Genomic DNA, 15,792 nt, shown 5'->3' with positions numbered 1-15,792 from the left:
TCTGTCTGTCTATAAAATACAAAATACTGTATCTATCCGTCTGTCTATAAAATACTAATACTGTATCTATCTGTCTTGTCTATAAAATACTAATACTGTATCTATCTGTCTGTCTATAAAATACTAATACTGTACCTATCTGTCTGTCTATAAAATACTAATACTGTATCTATCTGTCTTGTCTATAAAATACTAATACTGTATCTATCTGTCTGTCTATAAAATACAAAATACTGTATCTATCTGTCTTGTCTATAAAATACTAATACTGTATCTATCTGTCTGTCTATAAAATACTAATACTGTATCTTTCTGTCTGTCTATAAAATACTAATACTGTATCTATCTGTCTGTCTATAAAATACTAATACTGTATCTGTCTGTCTGTCTATAAAATACTAATACTGTATCTATCTGTCTGTCTATAAAATACTAATACTGTATCTATCTGTCTTGTCTATAAAATACTAATACTGTATCTATCTGTCTGTCTATAAAATACTAATACTGTATCTGTCTGTCTGTCTATAAAATACTAATACTGTATCTATCCGTCTGTCTATAAAATACTAATACTGTATCTATCTGTCTTGTCTATAAAATACTAATACTGTATCTGTCTGTCTGTCTATAAAATACTAATACTGTATCTATCCGTCTGTCTATAAAATACTAATACTGTATCTATCTGTCTTGTCTATAAAATACTAATACTGTATCTGTCTGTCTGTCTATAAAATACTAATACTGTATCTATCCGTCTGTCTATAAAATACTAATACTGTATCTATCTGTCTTGTCTATAAAATACTAATACTGTATCTTTCTGTCTGTCTATAAAATACTAATACTGTATCTATCTGTCTTGTCTATAAAATACTAATACTGTATCTATCTGTCTTGTCTATAAAATACTAATACTGTATCTGTCTGTCTGTCTATAAAATACTAATACTGTATCTATCCGTCTGTCTATAAAATACTAATACTGTATCTATCTGTCTGTCTATAAAATACTAATACTGTATCTGTCTGTCTGTCTATAAAATACTAATACTGTATCTATCCGTCTGTCTATAAAATACTAATACTGTATCTATCTGTCTTGTCTATAAAATACTAATACTGTATCTTTCTGTCTGTCTATAAAATACTAATACTGTATCTATCTGTCTGTCTATAAAATACTAATACTGTATCTGTCTGTCTGTCTATAAAATACTAATACTGTATCTATCTGTCTGTCTATAAAATACTAATACTGTATCTATCTGTCTTGTCTATAAAATACTAATACTGTATCTATCTGTCTTGTCTATAAAATACTAATACTGTATCTTTCTGTCTGTCTATAAAATACTAATACTGTATCTATCTGTCTGTCTATAAAATACTAATACTGTACCTATCTGTCTGTCTATAAAATACTAATACTGTATCTATCTGTCTGTCTATAAAATACTAATACTGTATCTGTCTGTCTGTCTGTCTATAAAATACTAATACTGTATCTATCCGTCTGTCTATAAAATACTAATACTGTATCTATCTGTCTTGTCTATAAAATACTAATACTGTATCTTTCTGTCTGTCTATAAAATACTAATACTGTATCTATCTGTCTGTCTATAAAATACTAATACTGTATCTGTCTGTCTGTCTATAAAATACAAAATACTGTATCTATCTGTCTGTCTATAAAATACTAATACTGTATCTATCTGTCTGTCTATAAAATACAAAATACTGTATCTATCTGTCTGTCTATAAAATACTAATACTGTATCTATCTGTCTGTCTATAAAATACTAATACTGTATCTGTCTGTCTGTCTATAAAATACTAATACTGTATCTATCTGTCTGTCTATAAAATACAAAATACTGTATCTATCCGTCTGTCTATAAAATACTAATACTGTATCTATCTGTCTTGTCTATAAAATACTAATACTGTATCTATCTGTCTGTCTATAAAATACTAATACTGTACCTATCTGTCTGTCTATAAAATACTAATACTGTATCTATCTGTCTTGTCTATAAAATACTAATACTGTATCTATCTGTCTGTCTATAAAATACAAAATACTGTATCTATCTGTCTTGTCTATAAAATACTAATACTGTATCTATCTGTCTGTCTATAAAATACTAATACTGTATCTTTCTGTCTGTCTATAAAATACTAATACTGTATCTATCTGTCTGTCTATAAAATACTAATACTGTATCTGTCTGTCTGTCTATAAAATACTAATACTGTATCTATCTGTCTGTCTATAAAATACTAATACTGTATCTATCTGTCTTGTCTATAAAATACTAATACTGTATCTATCTGTCTGTCTATAAAATACTAATACTGTATCTATCTGTCTGTCTATAAAATACTAATACTGTATCTATCTGTCTGTCTATAAAATACAAAATACTGTACCTATCTGTCTGTCTATAAAATACTAATACTGTATCTATCTGTCTGTCTATAAAATACAAAATACTGTTTCTATCTGTCTGTCTATAAAATACTAATACTGTATCTATCTGTCTTGTCTATAAAATACTAATACTGTACCTGTCTGTCTGTCTATAAAATACAAAATACTGTATCTATCTGTCTGTCTATAAAATACTAATACTGTATCTATCTGTCTGTCTATAAAATACAAAATACTGTATCTATCCGTCTGTCTATAAAATACTAATACTGTATCTATCTGTCTTGTCTATAAAATACTAATACTGTATCTTTCTGTCTGTCTATAAAATACTAATACTGTATCTATCTGTCTGTCTATAAAATACTAATACTGTACCTATCTGTCTGTCTATAAAATACAAAATACTGTTTCTATCTGTCTGTCTATAAAATACTAATACTGTACCTATCTGTCTGTCTATAAAATACTAATACTGTACCTGTCTGTCTGTCTATAAAATACAAAATACTGTATCTATCTGTCTGTCTATAAAATACTAATACTGTATCTATCTGTCTGTCTATAAAATACTAATACTGTATCTATCTGTCTGTCTATAAAATACTAATACTGTATCTATCTGTCTGTCTATAAAATACAAAATACTGTTTCTATCTGTCTGTCTATAAAATACTAATACTGTACCTATCTGTCTGTCTATAAAATACTAATACTGTACCTGTCTGTCTGTCTATAAAATACAAAATACTGTATCTATCTGTCTGTCTATAAAATACTAATACTGTACCTATCTGTCTGTCTATAAAATACTAATACTGTATCTATCTGTCTGTCTATAAAATACTAATACTGTATCTATCTGTCTGTCTATAAAATACAAAATACTGTATCTATCTGTCTTGTCTATAAAATACTAATACTGTATCTATCTGTCTGTCTATAAAATACTAATACTGTATCTATCTGTCTGTCTATAAAATACTAATACTGTATCTATCTGTCTGTCTATAAAATACTAATACTGTATCTGTCTGTCTGTCTATAAAATACTAATACTGTATCTATCTATCTGTCTGTCTATAAAATACTAATACTGTATCTATCTGTCTTGTCTATAAAATACTAATACTGTATCTATCTGTCTGTCTATAAAATACTAATACTGTATCTATCTGTCTGTCTATAAAATACAAAATACTGTACCTATCTGTCTGTCTATAAAATACTAATACTGTATCTATCTGTCTGTCTATAAAATACTAATACTGTATCTATCTGTCTGTCTATAAAATACTAATACTGTACCTATCTGTCTGTCTATAAAATACTAATACTGTATCTGTCTGTCTGTCTATAAAATACTAATACTGTACCTATCTGTCTTGTCTATAAAATACTAATACTGTATCTATCTGTCTGTCTATAAAATACAAAATACTGTATCTATCTGTCTGTCTATAAAATACTAATACTGTATCTATCTGTCTGTCTATAAAATACTAATACTGTATCTATCTGTCTGTCTATAAAATACTAATACTGTATCTATCTGTCTGTCTATAAAATACTAATACTGTATCTATCTGTCTGTCTATAAAATACTAATACTGTACCTATCTGTCTGTCTATAAAATACAAAATACTGTTTCTATCTGTCTCGTCTATAAAATACTAATACTGTATCTGTCTGTCTGTCTATAAAATACTAATACTGTATCTGTCTGTCTGTCTATAAAATACAAAATACTGTATCTATCTGTCTGTCTATAAAATACTAATACTGTATCTATCTGTCTGTCTATAAAATACAAAATACTGTATCTATCCGTCTGTCTATAAAATACTAATACTGTATCTGTCTGTCTGTCTATAAAATACAAAATACTGTATCTATCTGTCTGTCTATAAAATACTAATACTGTATCTATCTGTCTGTCTATAAAATACTAATACTGTATCTATCTGTCTTGTCTATAAAATACTAATACTGTATCTTTCTGTCTGTCTATAAAATACTAATACTGTACCTATCTGTCTGTCTATAAAATACAAAATACTGTATCTGTCTGTCTGTCTATAAAATACTAATACTGTATCTATCTGTCTTGTCTATAAAATACTAATACTGTATCTATCTGTCTTGTCTATAAAATACTAATACTGTATCTTTCTGTCTGTCTATAAAATACTAATACTGTATCTGTCTGTCTGTCTATAAAATACTAATACTGTATCTATCTGTCTGTCTATAAAATACTAATACTGTATCTATCTGTCTGTCTATAAAATACTAATACTGTATCTTTCTGTCTGTCTATAAAATACTAATACTGTATCTATCTGTCTGTCTATAAAATACTAATACTGTATCTATCTGTCTGTCTATAAAATACTAATACTGTATCTATCTGTCTGTCTATAAAATACTAATACTGTACCTATCTGTCTGTCTATAAAATACTAATACTGTATCTTTCTGTCTGTCTATAAAATACTAATACTGTATCTATCTGTCTGTCTATAAAATACTAATACTGTATCTATCTGTCTGTCTATAAAATACTAATACTGTATCTATCTGTCTGTCTATAAAATACTAATACTGTATCTATCTGTCTTGTCTATAAAATACTAATACTGTATCTTTCTGTCTGTCTATAAAATACTAATACTGTACCTATCTGTCTGTCTATAAAATACAAAATACTGTATCTGTCTGTCTGTCTATAAAATACTAATACTGTACCTATCTGTCTGTCTATAAAATACAAAATACTGTATCTATCTGTCTGTCTATAAAATACTAATACTGTATCTATCTGTCTGTCTATAAAATACTAATACTGTATCTATCTGTCTTGTCTATAAAATACTAATACTGTATCTTTCTGTCTGTCTATAAAATACTAATACTGTACCTATCTGTCTGTCTATAAAATACAAAATACTGTATCTGTCTGTCTGTCTATAAAATACTAATACTGTATCTATCTGTCTGTCTATAAAATACTAATACTGTATCTATCTGTCTGTCTATAAAATACTAATACTGTATCTTTCTGTCTGTCTATAAAATACTAATACTGTACCTATCTGTCTGTCTATAAAATACTAATACTGTATCTATCTGTCTGTCTTTAAAATACTAATACTGTATCTATCTGTCTTGTCTATAAAATACTAATACTGTATCTTTCTGTCTGTCTATAAAATACTAATACTGTATCTATCTGTCTGTCTATAAAATACAAAATACTGTATCTATCTGTCTGTCTATAAAATACTAATACTGTATCTGTCTGTCTGTCTATAAAATACTAATACTGTATCTATCTGTCTGTCTATAAAATACTAATACTGTATCTATCTGTCTGTCTATAAAATACTAATACTGTATCTATCTGTCTGTCTATAAAATACAAAATACTGTATCTATCTGTCTGTCTATAAAATACTAATACTGTATCTATCTGTCTGTCTATAAAATACAAAATACTGTTTCTATCTGTCTGTCTATAAAATACTAATACTGTATCTATCTGTCTGTCTATAAAATACTAATACTGTATCTTTCTGTCTGTCTATAAAATACTAATACTGTATCTATCCGTCTGTCTATAAAATACTAATACTGTATCTATCTGTCTTGTCTATAAAATACTAATACTGTATCTATCTGTCTGTCTATAAAATACAAAATACTGTATCTATCTGTCTTGTCTATAAAATACTAATACTGTATCTATCTGTCTGTCTATAAAATACTAATACTGTATCTATCTGTCTGTCTATAAAATACTAATACTGTATCTATCTGTCTGTCTATAAAATACAAAATACTGTATCTATCTGTCTGTCTATAAAATACTAATACTGTATCTATCTGTCTGTCTATAAAATACTAATACTGTATCTTTCTGTCTGTCTATAAAATACTAATACTGTACCTATCTGTCTGTCTATAAAATACTAATACTGTATCTATCTGTCTTGTCTATAAAATACTAATACTGTATCTATCTGTCTGTCTATAAAATACAAAATACTGTATCTGTCTGTCTGTCTATAAAATACTAATACTGTATCTATCTGTCTTGTCTATAAAATACTAATACTGTATCTATCTGTCTGTCTATAAAATACTAATACTGTACCTATCTGTCTGTCTATAAAATACTAATACTGTATCTATCTGTCTTGTCTATAAAATACTAATACTGTATCTATCTGTCTGTCTATAAAATACTAATACTGTATCTATCTGTCTGTCTATAAAATACTAATACTGTATCTATCTGTCTGTCTATAAAATACAAAATACTGTACCTATCTGTCTGTCTATAAAATACTAATACTGTATCTATCTGTCTGTCTATAAAATACTAATACTGTATCTATCTGTCTTGTCTATAAAATACTAATACTGTATCTATCTGTCTTGTCTATAAAATACTAATACTGTATCTATCTGTCTGTCTATAAAATACAAAATACTGTATCTATCTGTCTGTCTATAAAATACTAATACTGTATCTATCTATCTGTCTGTCTATAAAATACTAATACTGTATCTATCTGTTTGTCTGTCTATTATGAAAAAAGAGTTGTAGAGCACACTGTTTAGGCATTCAACACTTTATTCACAAAGTAATGGGCACTATCAAATGTTCACTGGTAAACTGAAACAAAAATATAGGTATGATAAATCTATAGAACTGTACAAGATTTTATGTTAAAACTGTCTCATCTCTTTTAAAATCTTATTTCAAAAACACTCTTTCCCGTGAAAGCCCCATGGGAACTCTCTTTATCCGAGCAGTCTCCTAACCTCCGACTTTTCCTACACAGTACATTAAAGTTATTACACAATCTCAGACAAAACTCCATTAAATACACTCATGAACATTGATGTGGTGTATTAACATGAACTATGATGACAGAAAAAGAGATAACAGAATTTTGGGTGCAAATTTTATATCCATACATTATACAAGGTGCCCCTAGACGAAGAACGCGGCTAACTTTGCCATTGTATCTATTTCACCTCAGATAAATGAATAATGTCCATGAACACAATGATCTGTACTGATGAAATATCCCAGAGTAAGTTAGCTGATCTAGGATCAGATACCCTCTAGCACATCATCATCTCAGTCACAGTCCTCTAGAAGCCAGTCGGGTCTGATTTGATGTGGGTGGATAGATAATGTAATGATTACGTCACCATAAAGACTCAATATGTGTATTAAAGGCTTGTTAAAAATATACTGCATAAATAATCAAACCTGCTGGATGGAGCGATGCCTGGCGGTCAGTTGCGTTTTTGAAATGTACAATAAAAAATATTTTTAACCATTTACATAATTCGCAAACACACATTAAAATACATACATCAATTTCATATAGTTGCTCTGCTATTAGTAGCACTGTGTATAACCAAATGTTTCAAGAACAAGCAGGGCTTAAAAACATGGACGCATGTTCATTACTTCAGATTTTGACAGACATCTGTCTGTGTGCTGGGAATAACAAATTATCAGTCAAATACATTGTAGAACCGAATGGCTGTTTGAAGAAATTATCCGTATTCACATTTTTTATTCATTCACATCAAGCAGACACAAAATGAACATTTTACTATCAAAATAAAAAGAGCCAATATCCACATGTGAACTAGTATTGATTTAACATCCATCACGAGTGACACATGAAATCTGAAAAATCTATTTTATCACCCTGATGTAAGAGCAATAATTGTTCACTTCAAAAGACAAGGAACCCCTTTAGTGCGCACGCACACACACACACACGCACACACACACCATTGACCTATTTTGAGGTGTTGTTCTGTAAAGTTGTAAGGCTGTAGAAGACAACGTCCCACAAAGGGAGATACCTTCAAGAGACACCAAGCGAGAAGCAGCCCCCAAGGATCATGGTGCAAAACAGATTTCAAACTGAATCAAGTAACTCATTCCATGTGATTTGACAAACTTTTACTATTACGAATCATAACCCCCACCCCTTCCCAAATCCCTCTGGAACAAAACAAATCTAAAAGAATAAAAAATGTGTGGATACTTTCTATGTTAAAAGAGAAAAGGATGAGCTCTGTTCACAGCCTAGCGGATCTCATAGACGGTTTGAGAAAACGGACCGACTGTAGCTGGGAATGTTGCAGAATGATGCCGCTCTTCTGAGGCCAGTTAACCAAAGAAATGGAGCGAACATACAAGAGAGAAAAACAAACAGAAGCAACGTCGGCTGCCATTAAACCTTGTTTTTGAATATTTTAGATGTTTCTTCTGAGGAGAGAGAGGGAGTGAGAGGAACATGAAATCAGAGTCAAACCGTCTCCTGCAAAACATCGTTGCAGTCACAGTGGGCGGAGCTTAACCTCCCTGTCCATTTCTTCACAAACTCCTCCTCTTCCTCCTTATCCCTCCCTTCTCTCTCACCAAAGAGCTCAGGGGGAGCGTCCCAATCCGCATTGCCCGCCTCCGACTCAACAGGTGGCGGGCGACGTGCCAAAGATGAAAAAGAGGAGGGACGTCCCCCCCAGTCTAACCCCAAAGCGTCTCTCAAAACCTCAGCGCCTGCTTCCTTCAATAAAAGAGCGGGTGTGGCCAGGGTGGTCAGGTAGATGGCTGAAGCGGATTGGCTGGAGGAGGACACCAGGGCGTGGCCTCGCCCCGTTTTTCCATCCTTCGGGCGGGGCGGAGAGTAGGGCTGGTTGTCGTTGCTGAGGAGCGTGAACATGTGGTCCACAGAGCGGCTGAAATGAGCCCAGTCCTCCAGACTGAGTGTGAAGTTGAGTTTGAGATCATAGGCGTGCTCATCGAGTCTGTACAAGGGTTCAAGTTCTGACCAGTTCGACTCCCCGGGAAACAGGTGGGTGTCTTCCGGGACTTCCTCCTTTTGCGAATTATCCTTCCCAGCCTTCCCAAATTTGCCCTCTGTGGGGAAACACACATACAAACACCAACACGAATCACAGTTTAGTGTACAAAAAGACCACTTTGAATACCAGATCGGACAAATCTAAATGGAGATGATGCTTGTGATTCGATGGAAAATAAAAAGAAACCCTGAAAAATCAACAAGGCAGAACACAGATGTTTCAGGCATCGGGTGAAGATGATCGGTTGCGGGAAAGTGGTGGGAATCTTCCCTCGTGATCAGTTCCCATGCAGATAGAAAGGAAGGAAAACTGCCTCTACAAACTAAAGCTGTATCAAGCATGCCAGGCATAACTGAATGCATTAAAGAGAAGATAAAATTAAAGTGAGAGAGAGAGAGAGAGAGAGAGAGGTGAGTCAGACAAGGTAGTGGCTTGGTGGCATTGTATCCTATTGACGAGAAGCAGAATTATTATCCAAACTCACAGCGATTTGGAGACAGGCTTCCTCACTTTAGGCCATGTCCGGCGATGAAACTGCCTAATGCAACAAGCAACGATAAGACAAACTGTTACCCCGCCCCCAAACTAAAGCATGTGATAGAGACAGAGCCAATCAGAGAACTCAAGACTTTCACGTACACACAAAAGCACCCAAGTGAAACCCATGCAATGCACAGTATAAGGCAAGAAGAACAAAGACTAAAGCTCACTGGAAGAGAGTAACATCTGAAGGAGAAGACATCTAGATTGTCGAGGAAGTTTAAATGTAATTCAACGATTTTCTATGATTATATACACAGTTCTGTCGACTTTTTCAAATGATGTATATTGTTAAATAAATTAATATATGAAAGACATGTTTTACTGAATTGACGACGACTACATCCAGTTTAACAATTTGAAGAAATGTAAATTTGTAAAAGCTGCACATTTCTGACCGTAAACCCTCCAGTGTTCTTTCCCCATAGACTACTATCGTAAATGCATTATTATTTAATGCATTTTTTTAACTCACGGATGTTGTTTATTGCTACAGATGCTCTTAACACGGCTTAACCCGGAGCATTCTTTAAACACCTGATCTCACATCAGTGTCAGTGTCTTTCTCTGTGATGTCGTATCCTTCATTTGTCATTGTGAAGTGAATCCCTGTCGTGCCTTTGTGTGTGTGTGTGATGTGCATCAGACTAATTCAACATTCATGTTTGAGCTCCAATCCATCTACAGCCAAACGGCACATGTGGAGAGATTAATATCTGCACCCCAATAACCTTAACAGTAGCTTTCTAGTCTAAATTGAGTTACATTTAATTGGCAGTGATACCTGTATTCATCAAAGCTGCTTCTCTCTTTGCCTCCTGAAGAAGAGACAATATCATTAGTTAGAGATGGTGTCAAACAATGTGATGTATCTTTCAGATCCTGAGAGCATTGCTAGAGGTGTACCATCTGTGGTCGGATGAACTGTTCTTGAATCAGTGAGCTTGATAAACATCATATTTTGGAAAGTACAGAGCTCTGTTTTATATAATAAAGATACTGAATGAAAATGAAGAAATTCTGTCATTATTTAATCACCCTCAAGCTGTTCCAAATCTGTATTCATTTATTTGTTTGTTTGAACACAGAGAAAGATATTTGGATCAATGTTAGCAACTGACATTTCTATTGACCACCATGATAGAACAATTATTGTATCATTTTTTAGTTTTGTGAAGCACAGATAACATTTGAAAGATACAAAACAAACAGTTGAGGGGCAACTTTGACTTCCATTTAAAAAAAAGTCTACTATGGTAGTCAACGGTACCTTAGAAATCTCAGTTTCAGCATTCTTTAAAATATCTTTCTTGTTCAACAGAACAAGGACATTTATACAGGTTTGGAACAATTTGAGGATGAGTAAAGTAATTCATGACCGAAGTTTCATTTTTGGGTAGACTATCCCTTAAAAAATCCCCTAAATTGTTCTAAAAATGTTTGTATAAAACACATGAAGAGTTGAGATAACTCTTGTTTGAAAAAGATTTCAAAAATCATGCTTTTTGTTGTGCTTTCCCATTCATATCAATGAAACTGAAGTTGGTTTGTTTTGATTAAAGCCATAATAAATCAATTAAAACACAGCTAACTAACACAATAAAACAGAAAAACATGATAACATAATAAAAAACATGATTTTAGAAACATTTTGAAACAGAGTTTTAATCTAATTTTGGAACCAAAGTCTTCAGATTCTTACTCTGTTGGTAGAATTTCTAAAACATTCAGAAATATTGTTTAATAACTTACTGTAATGGAAACATCCAAATGCTCAGAAATAATAATAATAATATAATATTTTTATACTTTAATGGGAATGTCTGTATGTTTGTAGAACATATTTTCAAACTAAAAGATATTATAAATTACTCATCCACCCTTGTATGTTCTTTCAATTTATTTCAAGTATTACGCATGAAGATATTTTATCAGATTGTAAGAACTTTGTCTCTCTCTTCTATCTTCATCGCTGTAATAATCTCTAGAAATGTGATTTTATTTCTATGCCTGTTTAAGACCCAGTCTTTGACAATATGTTCTACATATAAGATCAATCTCGGGACATTTCAACACCATAATCTTTGATGTGTTCTGCCGTCAGAAAGCGTTTATCCTTCAGGACAGATGTGGAAGCTTGTGTTTGCATAAACAAAAAACAAAGAGGAGAGAAAGCAAGGCAGGGCCGGTGGTCAGGTGAGGATGAGGATGATGAAGATGTCATATTCCCATGTAATTTCACTTTTGATCCCTTCAGAGGGAAGTGTATGTGTGTGTCGCTGGACTAGAGGATGCTGTAGTGCGTGTGATGTGTGTATGTGTCACTGACCGACGTCAAAGCTGCGTGTGCGGGGGTTACACTGCTTGTGCCCCTTACAGCCTTTGAGCTCCATAAGCTCAACGTGCAGCTGATTCAGAACATAGCGATCCAGTGTGTTCACTGCATTGATCAACTACATAAAGAAAGATTTACATCACAAAACTGCTTCAAAAGTGTTACATTTCATGCTATAAAATGTAAATGACAGTTGGTAGTCTTGACCGCTGACCTGATATGGATCTGTATTGAGGTCAAAGTATTCCAGAAATCCAGTGGCAAATTCACAGAACAGGAAGTTGTGTGTCTCATTTATTGTCCTCATGCACCAGTAGGTGTTGTTATTGGCACTGGTGCATGCACAAAACGGGCCCACTGCAAACCAAGACACAATAATAAGTTGATCCAGCCCAGACTCATGGATTGTGTCTGCTGGTATATGTGTGTGTGTGTGTGTCTCACATGTCCAGAAGGGGGCAGTCTGCCAGTGCTGGTTGTCATGTGTGAAGCAGGTGAGGCCAGGCATGCTGCAGGTGTCATTGTTGCGCAGACGCTTCAGCAGCTTCCTTAGTTTCTTCCTGCGCTTTTGCTCCATCAATATCCAGGTCTTCTTATCTTTCTCCGACCCTTTCCTACAGAGAGAGAAAGAAAAATGAACTTTAGATGCATTCATGTGCAAACATAAACAGACACATGTAGACAGAAACCAACCTGAATGGATGGACACTTCCTGTTTTGTACCTTCTCAGTTTACTCTTGTATTTGGACTTGTAACTGAAACAAAAGAAACAAGAAAATAAATGATAACTGACATTGTTTTGTATACTGTATAAAGTACATAATCACTTTTAGTCACAACACTATCCCCATAGATATATAATTATTTCATAGTTTTAATGAGTTAAATATTAATCAATAATAGTATCATATATTCAGTATAATTCATATTATTGAAATATAATGAATATATAAATGTATTACTTATGCAGAAATGAAGACAGAACTGACTACAGTTAGACTGAATGAGACATATTCAGATTAACAGAGGTTTGACAGATGTGAGTCTCACATGTATTTGCTGCAGTCACAGTCCTCAGGTCGTGCCTTTTTCAGGTGACCTCTGACCTCACGCAGGTTTTTAATCTTCGTCTGGAGTGTTTCGATCTGTGAAAAAGAGAGCATTGCGTCGTATCACATGCTTATCTACATTTTATTTAATTCTGTATTCTATATAAACCTGTTTATTTTCATTGTCTTCCATTATGCAATAAATAAAGTTATTTAGCAGAAACAGAATGGGACTCCCAGGCTCAACAAAAAAAGGATGTGAAGAAAAGTGGTCCGTACAAACTCTGATTTGCCAATATCAGGGTGAGTAAATAACCTTCCAGGTGGACTATCTCTTTAAGAATATGTATCTGCTGTGTGATTGGCTGCAGTTTGTTTCATACTTCATGGTCAATATGGAGCTTGTGATCCTTCCACGCTTGCAGAGATTTGTACAGACCGACGTCACATTTCACTGTATCATTGGCCAAAATGGAACACCTGTATATGGACAACAAACAACTAAATTTCACACATCTGTGACACACACTTGTACACGCACACACACGACCTGCTTCTCTCTCACCTGTGAGTGACTTTAATAGATGAAGGTAAAGTCAGACTGTTGCTGCTCTGGCTGACTGCGGTGGCTCCCATCCCACTAAACTCTCCCTCATCCGCTGTGTTCTGTCCTATGCTGTAGTTCCTGCCGCCCGTGGGTCTGTATTCATCATCCAGGTCCGCTGCGTACAGATCTCCCTCCATCTCGATGGAAACAGCCCGAGCATAGCGATTCCTAGAGTAGCTCTTCAATGACTTCAGTTCTGCCAAACAAGCGGATGTGAAGCAGGTGGTGTATTAGTATTTATTTCCACCAGAGGGCAGCAGAGGCAAAAATAACATTTCAAAGGAGGCATGGAAATTGGTTTGTTTTTGCTTTGGTGTGTATGTACAGTGTGTAGATGTGCCAGATGTCTACTCACTCTTTTTGGAGAAAAGTTTGTTTTTGGAGTACGTGCTCAGTCTGTAGGTTTTAGGTTCGCAATTGCAGTCCCGAGGGTCAGAGTTCACACTGACATCAGCATTCATACTCTGCAGGTGCATCTGTGATTTCATGTTGGATACAGGAGGCTTCCTCACAGAAGACAGGCTGGCCATGGCTTTACATTTAGATAATCTCATCTTCCCTGTGGTGTCTTCCACACACTGCCACTTCTGCAGAGAGGCAAAAATCTTAATGTATTTTCACAAACCCGTAGGCATGGTACCACTGAAATACTATGATTTTTACAAAATTATTATAAGATTAATAAGATCAATAGTACGGAATTCAAAATCGTATCTTGTACAATTCTGTAATTCTGTAATCTATTGCTGTAATTTTTAATTCATCAAGGTTTAAGTGTATATTTAGCTCAAGTACTGTAAATGTTGAGCTTATATCATTAATACATCGATATATTGCAAGTAAACAAAAACTGTACAGATTTGTACACATTTTAAAAATGATTTTCCAATTGTCCATGTCAGAAAATTCTAGACATTTCTGTAGCACAGGGAAGGTGGGATGAACAAATAACAGGTGAGTAGACCTGGAACTTGGTTCGTGAAGACAGAATTAGTCTTCAAAGACAAATACAATCTACGCTTCTGAAGCTTTGGACGACTCATTTTTATTAACTGTTTTTTTACTGTTTAAACTCAGTGTTATAATATTACTCAAATGCATAAATGTGTGAAAATATTTGTCAGTTTTTAAGTGAGTGCCGTCGATGGTTAAATTCATGTGATTTTCATTTTCACCATGTTAAACGTCATAAAGAAACTTTAAAACCTAACAACTTTTTCTAAAACAGATACATTGTGTAATAAGTACATTCCACTGTGACTTAACTATATCTAACAGCGTCTGCTACAGAGAAATGGTGCCCATCTCCAACCCCCATTAACTTTTCACCTGACGTGTGACAGCGCAAACGTCTCTTCCTGTTTGAGCGTTTGTGTGTTTACACACCAGAATTAACAGGTGAAAATGATCCCTGCCCTATACCTGGCTTCTTATTCATCCGCAGTTATCACATGATTCTCATTTAAAGGCTCGCTAATGAGGAACACGGCGCTCAGCAGAACACCAGGAGCTTCACACCTCTCAGCGCAATGACTCAATGCTTCTGTCCCCACACGGTATAAGCTGTAACAACTACACTGACAAACACATGTTTCAACACTTGTGCTCCTTAAAGGGGAGGTGCAGATTAAAGTTCAGGGCTGGTAACTGAATGAGTATTGGTTTGAACCCTTAAGGGGTTACGCTTGTGACATGCTATACGCTCGTGATGGTCTAGAGGACTCTGACAATAACGTAAGACAAAATATGTACGTATTTCAACTTTTGACATATTTACAGTATGTTCAGATGACTATAAACAGAAAAGTTATTCCTTAGTTTTTGTTTTACGTCTGTTCATATACACGCACATAAACAACTAAACACAACTGAGTTCTGTAAATGAACATCCAAAACACAAAGAAGTTTTTTGTTTC

The 15,792-nt window shown here is 33.7% G+C and overlaps 1 protein-coding gene across 8 annotated transcripts in view; it reads right to left on the bottom strand.

The window, feature by feature from the left end:
- Positions 1–7,065: 7,065 nt before the first annotated feature.
- Positions 7,066–15,792, bottom strand: part of sulf2b (sulfatase 2b) — a 115,209-nt gene continuing 106,482 nt past the window's right edge. For 3 of the 8 annotated variants that reach the window (XM_079478509.1, XM_079478511.1, XM_079478510.1), the window contains 10 exons: positions 14,232–14,463; positions 13,835–14,072; positions 13,653–13,749; positions 13,271–13,365; positions 12,913–12,975; positions 12,664–12,833; positions 12,434–12,576; positions 12,214–12,337; positions 10,669–10,702; positions 7,066–9,399 (listed from right to left, as the gene is read on the bottom strand). In XM_079478509.1, coding sequence (XP_079334635.1) covers positions 9,369–9,399; positions 10,669–10,702; positions 12,214–12,337; positions 12,434–12,576; positions 12,664–12,833; positions 12,913–12,975; positions 13,271–13,365; positions 13,653–13,749; positions 13,835–14,072; positions 14,232–14,463 — 1,227 coding nt within the window. In that variant the 3' untranslated portion in view covers positions 7,066–9,368. Of the gene's footprint in view, positions 9,400–9,828; positions 9,883–10,668; positions 10,703–12,213; positions 12,338–12,433; positions 12,577–12,663; positions 12,834–12,912; positions 12,976–13,270; positions 13,366–13,652; positions 13,750–13,834; positions 14,073–14,231; positions 14,464–15,792 lie in introns of all 8 variants that reach the window. The other 5 variants (XM_079478505.1, XM_079478506.1, XM_079478504.1 and 2 more) reach the window with 2 other exon arrangements.

Source organism: Barbatula barbatula, assembly GCF_947034865.1.
Source record: "Barbatula barbatula genome assembly, chromosome: 17".
NCBI lineage: Eukaryota > Metazoa > Chordata > Actinopteri > Cypriniformes > Nemacheilidae > Barbatula > Barbatula barbatula.
The sequence above is the reverse complement of the archived record's forward strand: the minus strand, read 5'-3'. Positions and strand labels throughout refer to the sequence as shown.